This window comes from Triplophysa dalaica, chromosome 10, assembly GCF_015846415.1.
Source record: "Triplophysa dalaica isolate WHDGS20190420 chromosome 10, ASM1584641v1, whole genome shotgun sequence".
Classification (NCBI taxonomy): Eukaryota; Metazoa; Chordata; class Actinopteri; order Cypriniformes; family Nemacheilidae; genus Triplophysa; species Triplophysa dalaica.
Window position 1 is genome coordinate 3016135 of NC_079551.1, and position 20435 is coordinate 3036569.

A 20435-nucleotide genomic window follows, 5' to 3' on the forward strand; every position below is an offset into this window, starting at 1 on the left:
AACTAAAAAGAAATACAACAAATCAAGAATAATCGCCATTGTAACCCATACTAAATTTATTTAGTTCCTGGTTATATACTTGTTTTTGTATATTACTTTTTAAATAGAAGCACATGTTTGTATGATAGTTTATTAAATAATGTGTAAATTAGTAAGGAAAATAAAAAACAGCATTATTGTTAAAAGATTTATCTGAATGATGTAACCTGGAAGCTGACCAATGAGAGCATTTAGATGCTCGTGGGGAGCAGACAGCACAATCCGCGAGACAGAACAGAGCAGTGAATTTGAGCGCTCGTCACAAATTAAAGAAAAAATATTTTTAATCTCGAACTAGATGTAAAACGTTTTACAATTTAAAAAAGGAGACCTTTATCGAAGATGTCCAGTGGATATTTTTTGTTCTTGAGGATTTAGTTTTGAGTTTCACCGTGCGGAAATACTTGATGTAGTCAAACAAAAGTCTTTGTTTAATCTCACCTGCTGTAGGCTCTGTATGCATCACAAAACATCCTGTGTGACGATGCTTCTCATGGCTGTTCTTCTCTCTTTGTGCTTCTGTTATACTGGTAGGTAAGTAACAAGCGTTTATACTAAATGGGAGCAGTTATACTGAAAAAAACAACTATTAATGCAAATTGTTATGAGTGTTTTTTAAAGTAAAACGTGCTGCTGTAATTCAAGTGCAACTTGCTTACAAGAATAAAGTAAATTCTACTTGTAAGATACATTTAGTTGTTGTCAAAATATTATTTATGTAAACAAATGACAGATTACGTTGATCAAAAACATGCATCTGACGCAAACTTCCCGATTCACTTACTTTCTTATTGAAATATAAGTGAGAAGAGACTGGTGGTCTCTGTACTGACATCATCACAGTTGCTGCTCAATAAGTGAAAAAAAACACACTGAATAGCGGTAACCACTCTCTTAAATCTCAATTATTTTGTGTTCTGCAGGTGTGTTTGGTGATCCAGATGAAGTGAAGTCTGTGTCAGTGATGGAGGGACATTCTGTTACTCTACACAAAAATGATACACAACTAAAGAGCGCTCATCTGATACGGTGGACTTTTGTTTCTCAAGAGTCTCCAATAGTTAGAATCAACAAAGAAGCCAATAAAGTCTTAATATTTGATGATATTCATGATGGGAGGTTCAGAGACAGACTGCAGGTGGATGTTCAGACTGGATCTCTCACCATCACAAACACCAAAACTGAAGACTCTGGACTTTATGAAATAACCATCAGCGGCAAACAACAGATCTCATACAGATTCAACATTAATGTCTATGGTGAGATTACAACTGCCATAAAAGTTCTTCAACTATTTTATAAAAAAAAAAATTAAGCATGCTTGACATCAATAGTGTGTTATTGACTTTCATTTCAGTTTGTTCTCTATATTTTTTCAGCTCACCTGCCTGTTCCTGTCATCTCCAGTGACTTTTCTCAATGTTCATCATCATCATCTTCAGTCTCAAATTGTTCTGTGTTGTGTTCAGTGTTGAATGTGCCACATGTGAGTCTCTCCTGGTATAAAGGAAAGAGCTTATTGTCAAACATCAGTGTTTCTGATCTCAACATCAGACTCTCTCTACCTCTGGAGGTGGAATATCAGGATACAAACACATACAGATGTGTCATCAACAATCCCATCGCAAACCACCCACAACATCTCAACATCAATCATGTCTGTCAGCCGTGTTCAGGTAGAGTACGACAGTTTATTCACTGATCTGAGATCAGATCACTTACAGTACTGACGCTTGTTTTCCATGACAGGTCTCACCTTCATTCATAAAGTTGTGATGTGTTGTGCTGCTGTTGCATCTCTGAAGATTGTGACTGTACTTCTGATCATCTGCGTCTGCAGGAAACACAGAGTGAATGAACGATAACACATGCAGTCCGTCTTAAAATGACTTTTAAAGATTGTATACAGTCGTGTGAAGGACAGCTGATCGAGTATTAAAAACAATGTTAACTAGCAGCAGTGAAGTATCGTCAGATTCATTGTGTTTTTTCTTGACAAGTGAACTAACAGTATCTCTAGTATGACGTTTTATCTGCGAATGCATGCAACACTCTTGCAGCTTCATTTCAAGAGAAACCATGTGACTTCTTTGTGTCGGGGGGCAAAGAGGTGTGGTTTTGTTCTGCTGGTGGTCTTTTGATGTTTTGTGTGTGCATTTGTGTGTGTGAATTTGGAGGTGTGAATGATGTGTGTGTGATTGTGTGAAGAGTGGCTTTTCTTTTCTATTCCTTTTTCTTTCCTTATGTTTTCCACTCACAAAAATAGGTTTACAGCAAAATGATGTACTATTACTATACACGAATACTATAATACAGCTTTAAGATGTGATCGAGTGGAGGTTCGTAGACTTTTTCAAGGCGGTGTGGTTCTGTTTTGGTGAACAATACTGAGTGTAAGGAAAGTTGGTCAGTAAATACAGTTTTAGAAATGTTACTGACTTGGCTACTAAAGGTCTCTAAAGATCAGTTGTGAGTTGATGAATCTTTTATGGGCTCTGCAGACCCCAAGTTAAGTGTTGTTGATGGTAAAGTATCATACTGAGAGAAATAAGCACCTAAGATCGCAGCCGGCAGATGTTTCTACTGCTCAGACATGTTACTCTGAAAAAGTAATTCATTAGTTACTAATTACATATTCAATATTGTAATTAGATTTCTGTACAAATGACTCTCTTCAAAATGTAATTACTTATTACTTTCTATATCCTACATCAACCTTGGTTAGAATTGATTCAAGTATAGACATGTAACGGCTCTTAATTCATTCAAATATATATTATAAAACTAAAGTACTCTTATTTACTAACCAAAGTATTATAAATGTAATTATGGAATTTTGCAGTTACACCACTAGATACACATACAGGTGAAACTCAAATAATAAGAATATTGTGCAAAAGTTCATTTATTTCACTAATGCATCTTAAAAGGTAACTAACATATGAGATAGACTCATTGCACGCAAAGCAAGATAGTTCAAGCCGTGATCTCATGTATAGAGGAGCCAAACAAATCAGCAACACTCTAAAACGGATGTGTTAATGACTAACATGTGTTTGAGTTATAGACACATGTCATACGTATCATTTTGTGTTGATTAAGTGTTAAAAATAAAACATTTGTAGGCATTTGGCAGACGCTTTTATCCAAAGCGACTAACATTGCTTTATCCTATACATTTTACATAGGTATTTGCAATCCCCTGGGATCGAACCCACAACCTTGCGTCGTGAACTTAATGCTTTTAAGATGAAGCACTTGCATCTTGAGGATCCATGTGCAGTTTAATTGAAACCAAGGTTGGACAAGCAGAGTCAATCACCATCAAACACTAATATCAAAGGCAAGACAGTTCGTAATCCAATAGCAGGCATGGCTCGGGGCAGGCAGCAGACAATCTTCTATTTCAGTAGCCAGGGATCACAGTCCAAAGGCAAGCAGCAAACAAACACGAACGGTAAAGGCAGTCCAAGGGTAATACACAGAAAGGCGGGTAGTAGGCAATCCAGCTCAGAAATGTTAACCGGGGGCAAACAAGTCTGCCCAAAGATCCAAGGAAGGCACATGACTTAAATAGCTCCCACAATGAAGTTCAGGTGTGCAAGTAATCAGCAACAGTCATGTGGGAAATGGAGTCCAAATAGATTCAATATTCTGGGGAGGGAGCCCTCTGGTGGCGAACGGAAGAGTCTGCAGGGACCTCACCACTGAGCTACAGGAAAGCACAAAATAAAAATCATGTTAAACTAGACACATGTGTTCAGATGAAGACAACATGTGCTGTTTTTCTTATAAATAGTCGATTTGTTTTTGCCAAGATGCAACATCATGTCAGTCTAAGATGCTTATCTAAAATTGCTTAGATTTTGGGATGGTAAATATTTGTGTTCATATTGAGATCTTCAATAACATTGACTTTTAATTGTAGACTTGACAAATCTCAGCTCAGATTGTGAAATTGTTGAGATTTCTTTATGATCTTTGATAAATCTTCCAAAATATTTCAAAAACCCTCAATATCTGGCCTGTTTTAAGGTGAAATGCAAAACACAAGCTAAGTGGAGAACCATCAGTGTTTCAAAACGGTTCAGTATGCCCTGACAAAGTCTCGCTTGCTATAAGTCACTGGACTTGGCCAGTTTGATTAAACACATAAGATTCGTAAAGGTTTCATGAAGCATCACTGGTTACTATGCTGTTTTATCCTTATATATTATTCTGTGATCACAGCCTGCTGCCTGTACATAAATCTTCTCAAAAACATCCTCAGATCTTTCTGCACCTACATCGCCAACTTGTAAGGAAACTGCTGGTGGAGGGAAATATAAGGAGGCAAATAAACAGACCAGTGTATATCACATTAGTTGTGTATATATTATTTTTATTTAAATCCAAACCGGTTAAGCTTGCAAAATTTTCATAACCAAGCTCTCATGGTGTCATTGGCCAATGCCCAACACTTTTTCCAGATTAGATGCAATATTTGGAACAAGACATTGTGCTTTGGGATGGGGATGTTGCACTTTTACCATTACTTCTGGAAATTGTTATGAGAGGTTTAACTTTCTGTGGTTGGACAGCAGGATTGAATGTCAGTCTACAGAGGATAGAAAGGGGAGCGCAAATGTACAGCCTAAAAAAGAACTAATGTTTTTATGTGTCACAGAGCGTTACAACTCTCAGCTTTATAAGTTTGATTTGCCGTCATCTGGTGGTGAAGAGATGAACTGCACTTCCAAACTGCAGCTGCTGCTCCAGCGAATCCTCTCGCTTCATGAGTTTTCAACCAAGACATTTAAAAACAGACTGACGTCAAATACTCTCACGGCCAAGTAGCCTTAACATACACATTAAATAACGATTTAAGAATCCAAGAATGTAAATTTTACTTATATACAAAAATATGACTATTTATGTCTTTAACATCATGGGCTGTCTGTACCCTCAGATTGTTCCACACCTATACAAATTTCTTTCTTCTGATTAAGAGAGACAATGATGTTTGTAAGAATGCATAAAACCAGACAGATTTTGCACCTCATTGATCCCCATAGTAGGAAAAATTATTTCTTTTTTTTTGTTCTGTTGAATTCAAAAGAAGACATTTTTAATAATGTTATGACCTCAAGAGACTCTGGAAGCTGATGACTAGAAATGGTACTGAACCAATAGAAGAGCATCTAATAACTTTTTGTCTGAAATAAAAAAATACAGTCACCAACATCCTATTTAACAATTACATAAAAAGAGTGATAAAATTACACTTAAATTCATTAAAAAACCCACAGAGTGCAGAGGCTTACTTTGAAACTGATGGAATATAGGGGTGCTGAGTCGTTGTGTATTATGAATACGATTTCGTCATTTTTTGGTAACTATCAGAATCTTCATGAAGCTATGAAACTGCGCCCCTAGCAACCATAAACAGCAACCTAGCAACCGATCACATTATAAAAGGTCCAGATGGATATCTTTGCAGCTAATCAGTGGCTGCACTTTAATAAAACAATTGTTTGGTTCAACATAAAAAAATAATTTACCTGGTTGCCTTAAAATTTTGAGTTACTTCAACTTAAAAATATTAGTTAACACAATGAGAGACACTCATGGATTCAACCAATAGCTAGTTCAAACAACTTAAGACGATTTGTCACATTAAGACTCAAATTAACACTCTCGACGTTGTGTCGAACCGACAGATGGGGTTCGCGCTTGAGAACCAATCAACTTCGACTAACTTAGAAAAGGCCAATGAAATTGGTGAATGAAATTTGCATGCCGGACTCCGCCCCCGAATATCCGGATATAAAAAGGGAGACGCCGTGCTGCATTCATTCATTCAAATTTGTTTGGCCATGAAACAAATCGATCTGCAGGTGTTGAAATTTTGTTTAATTTTACAAAACCATCTGTTTGCTTGTAATTGATGGCCTGTTTCTTATTTTAGGAAATATATATATAGTTATGATAATTTGAGTCAAAATGAGGATTTGATCTCTGAATTATCTGACGTAATAATTGATCTGAGATGTACTTATTCCACAAACAATATTATATTAGTAGATTTTAATATGGTGCAGGATGAGTGGATGGACCGATGTCCTAAGTTTCATCACTTTTATCCTATATTATGTAATTTCAGTAGTTCCTTTGGTTTGTTAGATCCCTGGAGAGATTCTATCCCAATTTATGTCAGTTCGCTTGGTTGAAACCAAATGGTGCAAGTAAATCTAGGTTGGACTTTTGGTTAATTTCATGCCATATTATGGAATATGTTTCTGATTGCTATATTTCCCCTGCACCAATTTCTGATCATTGTCTGATTTAAATCAGAATCTAAATCTAAAATCTCTTGATGTTCAATGTCATAATAAGGGATATTGGAAATGTAACGCTAATCTTCTTAATTCAGAGTCTTCTTGTCAAAGAATTAAAACTATCGCCACAGAGGTTACTGAAGATAGCTCACTTACTTCATACATGAGTAAATGGAAATATTTGAAATTTCGTCTTTGTTATTTCTCAATTTCGTTTGGTAAACAGTTGAAAAAACTTTCTAATTTAGAAGAAATGAATCTCATTAGGGAGATAAGTGAATGTTCTAACAATAGACAGTCTGATGGTTCTTATCGAAATAAATTTGTACTTTTGTAAAGGCAAAAGGTGCTTACGTTCGTTCAAAGGCCAGAGGATGGAGTAAGAAATTCTGCTTACTTTTCTAGATTGGAGTAAAGCAGACAGGAGAGAAAAAATATACATTCTCAATTATTGATGGGAGATAATCTAATGACATTAAACAAGAAATATTTAAATTCTATAGTAATCTTTAAAAATCTAAATTAAGTAATTATTCTCATTCCCAAACCAGGAAAAGATCCAAAGATTTTTGATAACCTGCGGCCTATTACTCTATTAAATAATGACTACAAATTATTAGCACACGTTTATTCAAATAGTCTGAAATACGGACTGTCCAAAATTATAAGTAATACACAGTCAAGGTTTATGAAGGGTAGATCGATTCATACCAATCCACGCTTGATCCAAGACTATATTGACTATAGAGATATAATTTGTCACGGTTCTGCCTATCATGTTTGGCTATTCTTGGTCTTGAGGCAGAACCAAAACAGAATTCCCTGTTTTATGTGGGGAGAGAAGTTTTTAGTTTTTTGGCTTTCCATACTCTCTCCCCGAGTCTCGTCAGTTCCCGCCCTTTCTGTCTCATTAGCTTTCCTTGATTGTTAACCCCTATCACCTGGTCCCTATTAATTATCCCTTGTCTGTTTCCCCTATATATACCTCTCATGTTTCATTGTCTTGTGCTGGTTCGTTACTTGTGGATACATGTACGTGAAGATACTTGTGCTTATGCTCAGTTGATTGCATCTGTTTTGCTGGTATACGTTTACCCAGTCTTGCCTTGTTCCTGTTTCCCCGTGTCTTGTAAGTGTTAGTTTAGTGTTCCTTTCAAGTACTTTGTTTTGTAGTTTAGTTAGTCCTTGTCCTTGTTTATTTATATATATATATCTTGTCCTGTTTTCCCCCTTGTGGGTTTTGTTTTGCCTTTTTGTTAGTGTTTGTCCAATAAATTCCTGTTACCCCTACCTCCTGTCTCGTGCTTGCCTGCACTTGGGTTCTCCCCCGGAAATCATAACATAATTAAGGAGGATGGAATTGTTTTTTTTCTTGATTTTTACAAAGCGTTTGATACAGTAGAGCATCCGTTTATTTTTAATGTTTTGGAACTTTTGGGTTTTGGGAGAAATTTCAGAAACTTCTGTCTTTTATACCGGGATACAAATTGTTCTGTTTCACTGCCAGAAGGGACCGCTCAACGCTTTAATATAAGCAGAGGAATTAAACAGGGCTGCCCCATCTCTCCATTACTTTTTATTTTAGCAGCTGAAATACTTGATCTTGCAATAAGATATTCAAATTCAGATATAGAGCAATCGAACATTTTTGGTAACTCTATAGTAATCTGTCCGCTGGCTGATGATAGAGTTTTATTTTTAAAAATGATGTACACGTTCGAAAAACACAATACATTTTAACGAAAAATCTGTATATGTTATTCAGAAATAAGTCACTCTTCTTTAAAGATTGGTGGGAAAGTGGTATCTGGTCTGTTTTTCATCTTCTTGATGAAAATGGTCACTTTTTGAATCACAAAATATTTCGTGAAAAATATGATTTGCAATGTGATTACAAGAAATATCATAAGGTGTTAAATAGTATTCCCAAGACTTTTGTTATGTTGGTTAGAAATATGTTGCCCATTGTATCCTTGGTTATTAATTCACCATCTTTACAAATAAACGGGAAGGATTTTGTTAGGAATAATTTTCCAAACAAAGTAATATGAACTTTACTAATTCATGATACATTTTCAGCTCAGTGAAATCGAAAAAATGTGATTCAGTGTTTTTCAAAGAGCTCTCTTAAAAAAATGAAGAACCATGTATCTTTCCTTTCCTATACCTCCCAAAGTCAAGGAAGTACATTATAAAGTATTTAATGATATTTTTCCTTCCTTGGAATTTCTTAGCTATAGGTTTAACATTGATTATAATTTATGTACGTTTTGTGATTCAGATATTGAAACAACAGCATTTTTAATGTCAATAAAGCTTTTTGGTCTGATTTGTTTGAGTGGCAGAAGAATTCAATTGATCTATTGGCTTTTTCCAAAAGGAATATCTTTTTTGGAGTTAAACTTTGGATTTTTGATAAATAATATCCTTATTTTGAGGAAATTCCATATTTAAGTGTAAGTAGGGTGACCACCCGTCCCGCGTAGCGCGTGCGCGCACAGCGTTTGAAGCCCAATTCATGCGTCCCGCAAATTGAGAAGGTGTCAGGCATAATCAAAGCTTTCTCAAAAAAAAGTTGGTCGCTCTATATCCTCGAGCCCCAGGCAGCCAAACGAACATTACTTGACAGTTCAGCATGCTACTTTTGCCAGACCCACCCCTCAGTTGAACTGCTGACTAGGTTGTTCCGTTGTTGTTGTCATGACAGCGCGCGCACATTCACACACTGGGAAGGAACTTTTAGATGCGCGCTCCAATTTGAAAAATGGAGAAAGACACTGAGTCTGAGCCAGGGGCGATTCTAGGTTTTCAATATTAGGGGGGCTCAGCCTCCAATGAGGATATATATATAGAGAGAGAGACACACTCTAATCACCATATATTGTATACGTTACTAAAATAAATAATTAATAAAGAATATGCAGAAAAGCATAAATACAAATTATTGTTATTCAAATGAATATCACATTAATCGGTCAATCTGCAACATTTATATTTCAAAGTGACAACAACAGTCACAAATCCATAAAATAAATGTCACAATCAACTGCTGAATCATTATTTAGTAAGAATAACTTATGGTGCTTTCATTTCGCTTGAGGTAACGTTAACAAATAGTTAACGAGGGGTGAACGCACATAAAACTTTTAAACAGTGGAAGGGAAAGGGATCTTGTATCGCTTCCACATCATATTAAGATGCATTTATAACAAAGAATGGCAAAAATGCAGATGTCATGTTAATGAACACACCTTGTAAAGTTACTCTGCTAATGACGTTAACTCCAATGTGCTGACGTGTGTGAACTGAAGAATGCGCTAAATAACGCAGCCTAACGCCGTTTTCATAATAAGAGTTTTAAATGGGGCTACAAAGCGATCTCGAATTCTTGTACAGATTACATTACACACAATATTTTAGGGGGGCTGAGCTAGAACTTTAGGGGGGCTTTAGCTCCCCTAAAAAGGGCCTAGCAACGCCACTGGTCTGAGCCATTAATTAAAAAGAGAAGGTGTGGGTACAAGAAAGACTGGGAAAATAAAATAGCTAAAGTAAATCGTAAGTGGAAGTGCATTTGTCAATTCATTGAATGTTCAAAATATTGTGAATCTTTATTTAAAAAAATATACATTGGCTGGCCTATTCATGAGCATACATCAGCAATTACACATGTTTAGGGGAATAGGGCATTATACCATGTAAGGTGGTATGTGCTAGAAATGGGTAAACCACTAGTGAGTCTGTCCGGGGGGTGGGGGCACCGCCGCGCCAGGCAGTGTCCCACATTGTCCCTCAGAAACATACCCCTTGTCCCCCCTTCGGCTTATTAGCAGGTGGTCACCCTAAGTGTAAGTGCCTTAAAATAAAACCATTGTTTTTGATTTTTCAAAAATAATTTTGGATTAACTGTAAATCTTTAAGTAAAATTAAATCGAAAGTTGGACGAAAACTATTTTAATTGTTTGAAGAGTTTGAGCTTTTAGAAGACCCTGATGTAATAGGTTAATAGATTTATTTTTCTATCTTTGTGTCTTATTTTGATTATTCATCCTTCACTCAGTATTTCGATGGCTGTATTACTAAATGTGTTTTCTTTTGTTTTATTTGTGCTCTTGTTTTTCTTAGAAGTTGTATTGTCAAATTGAATATGACTTATTGTAATTGTTTCTGAAGCATAATAAAAAAGAAAGATCCCCTTTTTCGGTGCATGCACGTCTAACTAGTTCTGCCACCCTTCTATCCTTGATGGTGGGGCAGCTGGAGGATAAGTCGATGTCCCCCAGGTGGAATACGCCCTCTCGGTGCACCCCAGACGGCTGCTACCTGGGGGCTCGATCTTATGGTCCACACTTATGGTCCAAGAGAGACACCTCTGCCCGAAACTTGCACATTCAAAGACATAAGATATAAAGACGGTGCACTCGTATTACGATTCGAATAGTCTGACAATATTTGACATTTCTGTGATTTAGGCTAATAGTTTTTATGGTATTATTTACCCTTAATTACTATAAGATTAAATAGGTAAACACAACAAACAAACAAACTAGACAATATCGTTTTTTTTTGTGGTGGGGCCAGTGGATATTTTAGCAGGGCCAGTACAAATGACTTGCCCGAGTGGGCCAGCAGAAACACTCTAACCTGACTGGTTATTTGTGAAGATTCACCAAGTCATCATCAAATGGATGTAAAGGTTAAATCAGTGAAAACGGTTCTTCTGTTTTCAGGTGTGTCTGGTCGTGAAGTGAATGAGAAAAAAGATTGAATCACTTTCATAGAGGAAATAATCAAGCATCATAACAGAATCCCATTTTATATTGTTCTTGATGGGAGATTTGAAGACAGACTGAAGATGAGCAAACTCGATCACAAATGGACAGATATTATCAGCGAATTATCAAAGGTGAGTAAGAGTTTCCTCATTATTGTCCTTTTTTTTCACTGAAAGCAACTTTTTCTTTGACCAAGTAGTGTAGTTTATCAGGACAAAGATATCTGCAAATGAATCTATACATCATTTTGCTTCGTCTGTGTCCTCTCTGTTTTAAATAAATGATTTTCACATTTCAATAAAGAATGCTGTTTCTGCTCGAAACAGATGGTGACATGTCGGCAAAGGAGGGAGCTTCAGTCACTCTAAACTCTAGCATTGCTGAAATTGGTGATGTTTTAATTCAGTGTCTTTTTATTGCTAGAAACAAAAGATGTGATTGCATTTAGCACGTCTGGGTCCGTAATGTTTTATAAACGTGCCGTTCAGGGAATATTCAGAGACAAACTTGAGCTGGACATACAGACTGGATCTCTGACCATTACAAACGTCACACCTGAACATACTGGATATTATGTACTCATGGTATCAAGTGAGGATGTGCGCTTGTCTGTCAAACTTACAGTGACCAGTGAGTTCATTTTTCTAAATAGTTTTACCCTCAAACCTTGATTTACTTTTCTTCCTCTATATTAATTAATTGAGTCGTTAACAGGTATTATCTGAGCTGATCTCACTTTGCTCTTATTCCACAGACACTGTGAAGGTGTCTCTATGATCTAGTGGGCGTGGCTACTGTCACTGTTCTGGTTTATGACATCATTTGAAAAACATCGTTGAGCACATGTCCACACATCAGGAAACTAAACGATAACTGAATTTCTCAATCACTCGTTAATCTTAATTTTATTGAAGATTGAATCTTTCAATCTTCTTAATTGGTTGAAACTGAAAGCTGAAAATTTACTGGAATCGATTTTCATTCGTTAATAAAAGCAACAGATTCTAACATACATGTGTGAACATTGTGGGGAGGAAAAGGTAAAAATGCGTGCCAGCCCACATCTATAAATGAAGGATGCTCTGGAACAGGGCTAGTCAACTGGCGCCCCGCCGATCATCTCTACCTGGCCCACCTTAACATTTCAATTAAATGGAGAGACTTAAAGAAAGCTGTGCTTCAAGAAATGCACACCCTGAGACGCTACATTTTGAGAATTCGAAACGGGGCTACATTCAATACCAAAGTAATTCCCACGGCTCATAACGATATATTCACATATTTTAAAGCGCCATAGGTCGTGTTCCCAAACGCGTCCGGTGGCTGACTGCACTATTATGGAAGCATTTAAACACCGTTTTCTAGCACCACCGGCTGTTTAAAATGTTGTAAAAGCATTAAGATCCCAGGACAAACTCAATGTCACATTATACTCAACAAAAAATTCCCTTTAATCACTTTTGTCTGTTCATGGTGAAGCACTTCACATTTTCAATGAACATCATCTTTATCATCGAAATAAATCAGGCTGTTTTTAAGATTGCATGTGTTTCCTGTTTAAACATTTATGAGGTTTTGTTATGACAACTGTTTCTGATCAAAAGTCGTACAAATCCAAAACTTAACTCCACTTATCTTAGATATGAATACGCCCCTTCATTTCAAGGAAAACTAAAGCCTTTACCTGAAAATGACTGTTGCGCTTAGTCAGAAATGCTATGGTTATTTGACTACATTGATTCACTAGTTGAGTAAGAGACGGTTTAAGCCTGTGGATTGTGAATTAATAATTATTATTAATTCAATTATTTATATATAATGTTACACATAAAACGATATATATATTTAAGAGGCTTAATTGCTCTACAATTGAAGAGTTTAACTCAGGCTTACAATAACAGTACACGAATAAGCATGTACTAATACCTAAATTAATAATCACCTTAATATGAATGATGAATAACAGCCGCCTTAATTACACGTTAGTATGTTTGTTAATTAATGTAATAATCAACATTTTTGGGGTGAAATGCTCTATAGGTAAAACGAATTTAGGTGTGTAAACACGGGAGACATACAACAGCGGGTCCCAATGACCAGGTGGACCACTGCCTTTAACAGACAAAACTTTTCAAAACTGGGGTTATATATTGGTCAATTCCTTTACTTGTACAGACCACCACAAAACCAAATGATGGTTATTGATGTGGTTGTTTTGTGGACTGGTCTACTGTCTCTCTATCGGAATGCAGAGTCGGACGTTTCCGTCATGTGTTTTTGCTCTTTTTTTCGGACAGTACTGTCTCCTCAAAATCTCTGCTTATTTACCTTTGCAGTCTGCACATCTTCTCTTCCACTCGTTCACTAACCACCAAAAAGCGACAAATAATATGATTAAGATGACATGAATATTTACGTAATATATGTAACTGCACAATTATAATGATGTCTCCAAGTCATGACATAAATTAATACCTATTGTCCTGGTCATTGGGACCCGCTGTTCTGCTCATGGTGTATGTCTCCCTTGTTTACCACACCGGATTCAGATTATCAGTTCATTAAATGAGAGTGGTGCGTCTCAAATGAAAACCACCGGTTTAATGAAAACCTTATTGTAGATAATAACCTTTTAACAACAGCAGTGGAATCACTCAAAAAGAGAACGAGAAAAAATTATAGCTTCTACCAATTTCCAATGCATAATTAAAGATTAAAAAAGGCAAGAAATCCATTGGATGATGTTGTGCCATAGGCTGTAAAACCGTTTTATTACAACAGTAAGTTTAAGAGCACAGTACAAACTAACAAAACACTGTGCCCTTAAACTCGTTTTACCTTTAGAGCATGTATGATTTTACTCCAAAATTTTAATTATTAAAATTTAATTATTACATTAACAAACAGGTAACGTGTAATTAAGGCGGCTTTATTCATGCGGGAATTAATATGAGTCATGACATAGTCATGCTTGGTTCTTGATTAGTACATGACTTTCTTCATTATAAATTCATATTAAAGTGATTATTAATTTAGGTATTAGCACATGATTATTCGTGTACTGTTATTGTAAAGTTTAACCCGACCGAAGTGCCCTTGAGCAAGGCACCTTACTTGCTCCTCTTTTGAAGAGTCAAATGCATAATCACATTTCAGATTCCATCATTACTTTTCAACAGATCTGACCAATAGCTCGCTTTTACTTTGACATTATCGTCGCCACACTGTGCTCGAGGGGATTTTAGGGACCGTTTCAACAACCTACAGTAACATGAAGAGACTCTGTTTGATCAGTCTTTTGTCTGTTTTCGTGAATGGTAAGTTTATGAACTGTTTAAAAGCTTTCGCTTTGAAATATACACTTTTTTTAAACAGCTATGGTCATTTCATTTACGAAGTGGCCCTGTTAGAAGCTCTTTTTTACAAATGGGTATTTTCCTGGTTTAATGTGAGTCATATGTATTTGAGGGCTTGTAATTTAGTAAAAATGTTTTGAGCTTCAGGCTATTGAAGATCATTATGTAAATTCTTTAATCTTGCCTTGCGCAGGTGTGTTTGGTGATACAGTGTCAGTGACGGAGGGAGATTCTGTCACTCTACACACTGGTCTTACCGACATACAGAGAGATGATGTGATCGAGTGGACTTTTGGAGATGAACAGGTTCTCATAGCTGTTATTAACAGGGCAGCTAATAAGATCTCATTATCTGATGGCTCAAATGGCAGATTTAATGGCAGCCTGAAGCTGAATGACCAGAATGGAGATCTCACCATCACCAACTTGAGATCTGAACACACTGGAGTTTATCATCTAGACATCACCAGAGAGAAGACAACAACAAAGACATTCAGCGTTGGTGAGTATCTTGGTGTACCCACATTTTTTACATGTATTTTTAGTGGCTGTGCCACTGCCTCAAATTTACACGTGTGTTTAACTCCTCGTGGGAAGTTCGGGGGTGCAGTGAGTAACCACTAGACGGTAGTGTTGTGGCGTGAATCAATTTTGTATTTGTCATGAGCCCTCTGAAGTCATTCAAAACTGTGGATGATTGATGAATTGATACAATATTGTTTAAATAAATGAGATGTCTTTTCCCAAAGATTCTGGTTCCCTGTGTACCCGACGTCCTCCATAAAGTGTAGTCTCTCTAAACGTTGCCTCGTATTAGGAGGTTTGTTACGTTATGTTTCCAAGCCTTCTCAGAGACAGACTCTATCCGGTAGTCAGTGTTGCTGTAGCGGAGCTGTCCTACTTAAGCAGTCAGCTAGGGGAGAAGCTTATAGTTCATATTTTCTGTTTAATTGTTGATTATCCGATCGTTTTGCACAAGTGTATCATCAAGGTATTAGTCATTGAAGAAGAAGTAAGTCAATTTGGTTTTACGTCTTGGCGATGCGCGTTGTATTATTTACTTTCGATTTCGCATGCACATGGCCAGACATGTGCTGATCGGATTATATTTTTCCCGGTCGGGAATATAATTAAACCTGTTGATAATTCAGTTAATGACTAAAATGTTTAGAGTAAGTAATATTGATATTAGAGATAAATACTGTAAATGTTATATTCTGATCATTATGTATATCTTGCATATTATTTATGAGAAATGTGAAACTAGCTTCAGTGCCTTTTACTGGAAGAAATGCTTACTCAGATAAGCCTTTGATGACTCCTGTTCATAGAACTGACTTGAGACTTGACTCGGACAGCTGAAAGACTCCAGACTTGACTCAGACACTATGATAAAGACTCTACACATTTGACACTGTCTGTACACGCAGGCATCTATATATGCATACGCTCTCAGTTTAACTTAACTATTCACGCATGGTTTCTCTGTCTGGTTGGTGTAGATGTCTTAACTGGAGGTATTAGTTTGTCCTTGGATCCATTAAGGTACAGCTAACAGGTCGACCAGGATCCTGGCATTAAAGTTAACTTTTTCAAAAACATTTGTTGTCCTTCATACAGTGTGATCTTCCATGTTACAACTGTATCCGATTTTTACTAGTCATTGTCAAAAAGCAAGCAAACAAAACCCACTACCTATCATAAGTTATGCAGTCAGGATGATCTTAATGCCTCCATAAGCTCCGCCCACAAAACTGTGTTACAATGTAGTTCTTAATTTGTGTTCCTAATCAATTAATAAAACTCAATAACTGTTTGTGTTGTTCAGGTGTGTTTGGTGATACAGGAGGAGTGAAACAGGTGTCAGTGTTGGAGGGCGATTCTGTTACTCTACACACTGATCTTACTGACATACAGAGAGATGCTGTGATACTGTGGGTTTCTGAACGTGAAAAGACCGTCGTAGCTCAAATCAATAGAGCCGCCCAAATCTTCTCTGTTAATTACACTCGTGATAATAGAAGTGTATCAAAAATGCAACTGGATCATCAGAATGGAGACCTCACATTCAGAAACATCAGAGCTAGAATGTCAGGGCTTTATCAAGTTCACATCATCAGCAGTACTCACACTTTACTCAAGAGGTTCAACATCACTGCCTCTGGTGAGTAGCTTTTGTTTTACTGTGGGTAAAAAAGAATGAATTTTCTGTGTACTTCATGAATGTTATGCTTTGCATAAGCATCCGATGAATACAATTGTTAAAGTATGTGCAATAAAAGAACAGAAGCACATGATTTATGGTGTTTTTTTATGATTGGTCTTTCCCTTGAACAGGCAGAACAGTCTTTTTACCCCTTTTTACGAATATTTACCTCTGAAGTTTTGCATGACATGAAAATTACTAGAACATAATGCCACGCCCTAAAGGACTAATCGCAAAGTATCACATCCAGAATAAAACGGTGTCTGTGTACTTTGGACAATAATTTTGCATTTATGAACACATACATGTACATATATTTAGAAAAGTATTTATATTTACCAATAATTTAAATTATATTTACATGTTATTCATTTTCATATATATTATATTTTTCTTAAATATATGCGTGTTTGTTAATGTTTTTATAAATACAAAATGGATACGATTTGAAAATGTTTTGCTGCTGTTATAGGCTTATTTTACATTAACATTTAAGCATTTAGCAGACGCTTTTATCCAAAGCGACTTACATTGCAATGTCCTTAACATTTATACATAGGTATGTCCAATCCACTGGAATCGAACCCACGACCATGCATAGTTGACGAAATGCTCTTACCACTGAGCTACAGGAAAAGTCCAAAAAAGTCCCTAAATTATCAATGGTGGTAAAGTCCCTAAAATATGTCTAGTTGACATGTCAACAATTCATGACCCTTACCGTGAAAACTCAGCTAAAGAACATTTTGTGATAATGTTTTCTAGGTAGTCATCTACATACTGTAACTTTTTGGTGAATCATTTTCGCTTGAATTGAAATGGTAAATTAAACCTGAAAGTTACACCATATCTTGCATCCTAATTTATTCTATAAAAGTGTTTGCTTGTGTAGTAATTCAGTTACATTTATATGTAAATGTTCTCAGATCAGTTTAAATGAAAAATGGTATTTAAACATAGATGGCAAAAGGCCATAGAAGATTTAGTGTGAACTACTTTAATAATGTTATCTCTGACGGATTTTCTGTTTGTTCTTATGTAGACAGAGTTAAGACCGTGTCAGTGATGAAGGGAGACTCTGTTTCTCTACACAATGATCTTACTGATGTGCAGAAAGATGAGGTGTTATTTTGGAGTTCTGACATTTCCATAGCAGAAATAGACAAAACGACACAGAACGTCCTCACATATGATGATGCTGATAGGCGATTCAAGAACAGAATGCAGATAAACAATCAGACCGGATCTCTCACCATCCAAAACATCAGCATCACAGACTCTGGATTGTATAATCTTGAGATCATTGGCAGCAGATACACCTTACTCACAACTTTCATCATTACTGTCTGTGGTGAGTATTTTCTTAAATTGATTTACTTTAATTTTTTCCTGTTTCTCACGTGTTGTGTTTGTTCTTGTGACAGATGCGCTGAGGACAGTAGAAGTGAATAAGGGAGAACCTGTTATTCTCAATGCTGGCGTTGGTTCACAAAAATATAATCAACTACTGTGGAAATTTGAAGATGAACGCACTTTCTTAGCTCAACTTGACAAAACAGGCCAGATCAAATTGACAAATCATGAGGGATTCAAAGACAGAATGAATTTAGATCACCAGACTGGAGATCTGACCATTAGATACGTAGGAACCGAACACTCTGGAGTTTATCATCTAGAGATCAACAGTAACAGACATTCCTTATTCAAGAAATTTAAACTTACTGTCCATGGTAAGTGTCTGTGTTAAGTGAGTTAAATGAAGTATGTGTGACAAACTTATTCTTTATAGCCGACATACCAGCCTGATCTCAAACAAATGCAATTTTACAAAGTGGTTGACTCGTATGAATTCTAATAATTGTGAATCATACAAACACTTTTTTCTTGTATTCATTTATGATTTACATTATCAAGTTAGTGTTTATTATGGTTTAATCAAGTTGAGAGATGTTTTGTTATCTGTTAGATCAGATTTGATTATGACCTTCTTTCTTTATCATTACAGCACGACATTACTTGGCTATATGTGCTGCTGTCATTCCACCGCTGCTGCTGATTTTGGCCCTGCTTATTTATAAACTACGTAAGTTTGACCTACTGTACTAAAAACGTTCAAACTTTTTGCGCCCTTTCGTGTCTGGGATGGTTCGTTGGGTTTTATTTAGATTTCATCATGAAACAAAGACATTACTGATCCTGTGATGGTTCAAGTGAAACAATATATATTTTTTAACTTAATCATTTTGATTCGAGAACAGGTTTGCAATAAATGTAAAAAATTTGCCAATGTGCTGTTGTTGCTGTTTTCTGCACAGGTCAAGGAAAGAAGCAAACTTCAAAGAGGCGGAAAATGTCACCGAATCAAGGTGTGTACACTTGCACCCCCCCACACAAATAAACTCAAGTAACTGTTTCTTTAAGAAATAAATAATCATTGCTTGCCTGTTTAAGGTTTTATAATCTTTGCTTGCTCACATGTACTTATTTGAGAAGTTCATTTATATCCAGTATTTAAATACAAGGATGATACATGCAACTTCATGGGAAAGTTTACTCAAAATATAAATATTGATCAAAAATCTGTTTTGGGAGTGTTATGCAAATTCAGAAATGTGACGAAATAGCCAAATCAACGTCTCATTTCTACAAAGATGCCCTTAAAGGACACAAGCTGCTGTTTCATTTTCCTTTTGATTTCATCTGTTATCTCTACTTACAGATTGCACAGCACCAGTGGAGCAGATGGATCTTTCACATTCACAATAGTGCCTGGTGTGCCGACGTTCTCTGATATTACTAAAATCTCAAGTCACGCAAGACCCAATGTGCCTACTCAGAGTAGTAACTGTACCAAAACTTTGTTTCACAAATTTTTCTTTGTTTTCCCCAAACGTTTATTTGCTGAATTTAAAGGAAGCTGAGACTGATTCAACAAACAATATGCAATATTGTGTGTTAAATATGGTAAAAAATTCAAGATTTGCATGGATATTACAGATAAACATCATTATAAGCAATTCAGTTCTTTGTTGAAGATCTGTTTCTAGTCGTGTGTTAGGTCAATTGCAGCATTTTACATCTGTTTGGATTGTCTTTTACTAACTGGTTTAAACATCAACATACAAATCTCATGTTAAAAGTAACTTCAGACATAGGAGTTAGTATTTTTCGATACTAACTTTAGTTTTGGGACTTTTTGGTGAAATGTTCCTCGTTATTTAAAAAATATAGTTGATCTGAAAGTGTATGCTTAAATGTCTGAAATTACGTTAGGAGCCAAAAATGTAATTTTGCAAACAAACAAGCTTTTTTCATGACAAAACGAACATTTTATTTAACACAAAAATATGCCCATATTACCCCAATGCTTAGATTGTTACAGTAGTTGCCGGTCTGTCAGAGAATAAAATGTGTATTCAAATCCCATAACCTTGTTCCTGTCTACCTCTCAATTTCTTCTTCTGCACATCTGTACACTCGATCTATAACTTAAGCCTACGACCCTGTGACCAGTCTGAGCTGGTGGTCCCTCACGTTAGGCTGAAGCTTGGCCGTCCCATGATTTGGGAAAACCATGCCTTTAAAGATTAGAATGGGCCCTTCTTTTCTGTTTTTAAGTGTTTACTAAAAAATAATTTGTTTTATTTGGCGTGTAGACTACTGTGAAATGGTTTTATGGGTTGTTTAATTTTTTTTTAAATATGTGAATACAGTATGACTCGAGGCTGAGAGACTTAAATAC

General features: G+C 36.2%; 2 protein-coding genes across 3 annotated transcripts; both read left to right on the top strand.

Moving 5' to 3' along the window:
- The first annotated feature begins 274 nt into the window (after positions 1-274).
- Positions 275-2361, top strand: LOC130429762 (natural killer cell receptor 2B4-like). 2 transcript variants are annotated; one of them, XM_056758518.1, is made up of 4 exons: positions 275-573; positions 963-1298; positions 1419-1715; positions 1789-2361. In XM_056758518.1, exons 2-4 carry the CDS (start codon positions 1004-1006, stop codon positions 1902-1904), a joined length of 708 nt encoding a protein of 235 aa, XP_056614496.1. In that variant the 5' UTR covers positions 275-573; positions 963-1003; the 3' UTR covers positions 1905-2361. The 2 variants fall into 2 exon arrangements, with proteins under 2 accessions (XP_056614496.1, XP_056614495.1); XM_056758517.1 differs by having other exon boundaries at positions 275-569.
- Positions 2362-11595: 9234 nt separating this feature from the next.
- Positions 11596-20100, top strand: LOC130429853 (uncharacterized). The gene is made up of 8 exons (XM_056758678.1): positions 11596-11761; positions 14681-14989; positions 16316-16651; positions 17736-18044; positions 18118-18423; positions 18699-18776; positions 19009-19059; positions 19413-20100. The coding sequence occupies exons 1-8, from the start codon at positions 11596-11598 to the stop codon at positions 19457-19459; spliced, it is 1602 nt and encodes a 533-aa protein (XP_056614656.1). The 3' UTR covers positions 19460-20100.
- The last annotated feature ends 335 nt before the right edge of the window (positions 20101-20435 follow it).

What these genes read in the sequence shown, in the direction of transcription:
- LOC130429762 (XM_056758517.1), top strand. Translation starts at nt 497, where the DNA reads ATGCATCACAAAACATCCTGTGTGACGATGCTTCTCATGGCTGTTCTT. An exon ending in ATTCAACATTAATGTCTATG is followed by an intron (nt 1,299 to 1,418) that starts GTGAGATTACAA and finishes ATATTTTTTCAG; the next exon opens with CTCACCTGCCTGTTCCTGTC. An exon ending in TGTCTGTCAGCCGTGTTCAG is followed by an intron (nt 1,716 to 1,788) that starts GTAGAGTACGAC and finishes TTTCCATGACAG; the next exon opens with GTCTCACCTTCATTCATAAA.
- LOC130429853 (XM_056758678.1), top strand. Translation starts at nt 11,596, where the DNA reads ATGTTTTATAAACGTGCCGTTCAGGGAATATTCAGAGACAAACTTGAG. An exon ending in GTTCAACATCACTGCCTCTG is followed by an intron (nt 16,652 to 17,735) that starts GTGAGTAGCTTT and finishes GTTCTTATGTAG; the next exon opens with ACAGAGTTAAGACCGTGTCA. An exon ending in GAAAATGTCACCGAATCAAG is followed by an intron (nt 19,060 to 19,412) that starts GTGTGTACACTT and finishes CTCTACTTACAG; the next exon opens with ATTGCACAGCACCAGTGGAG.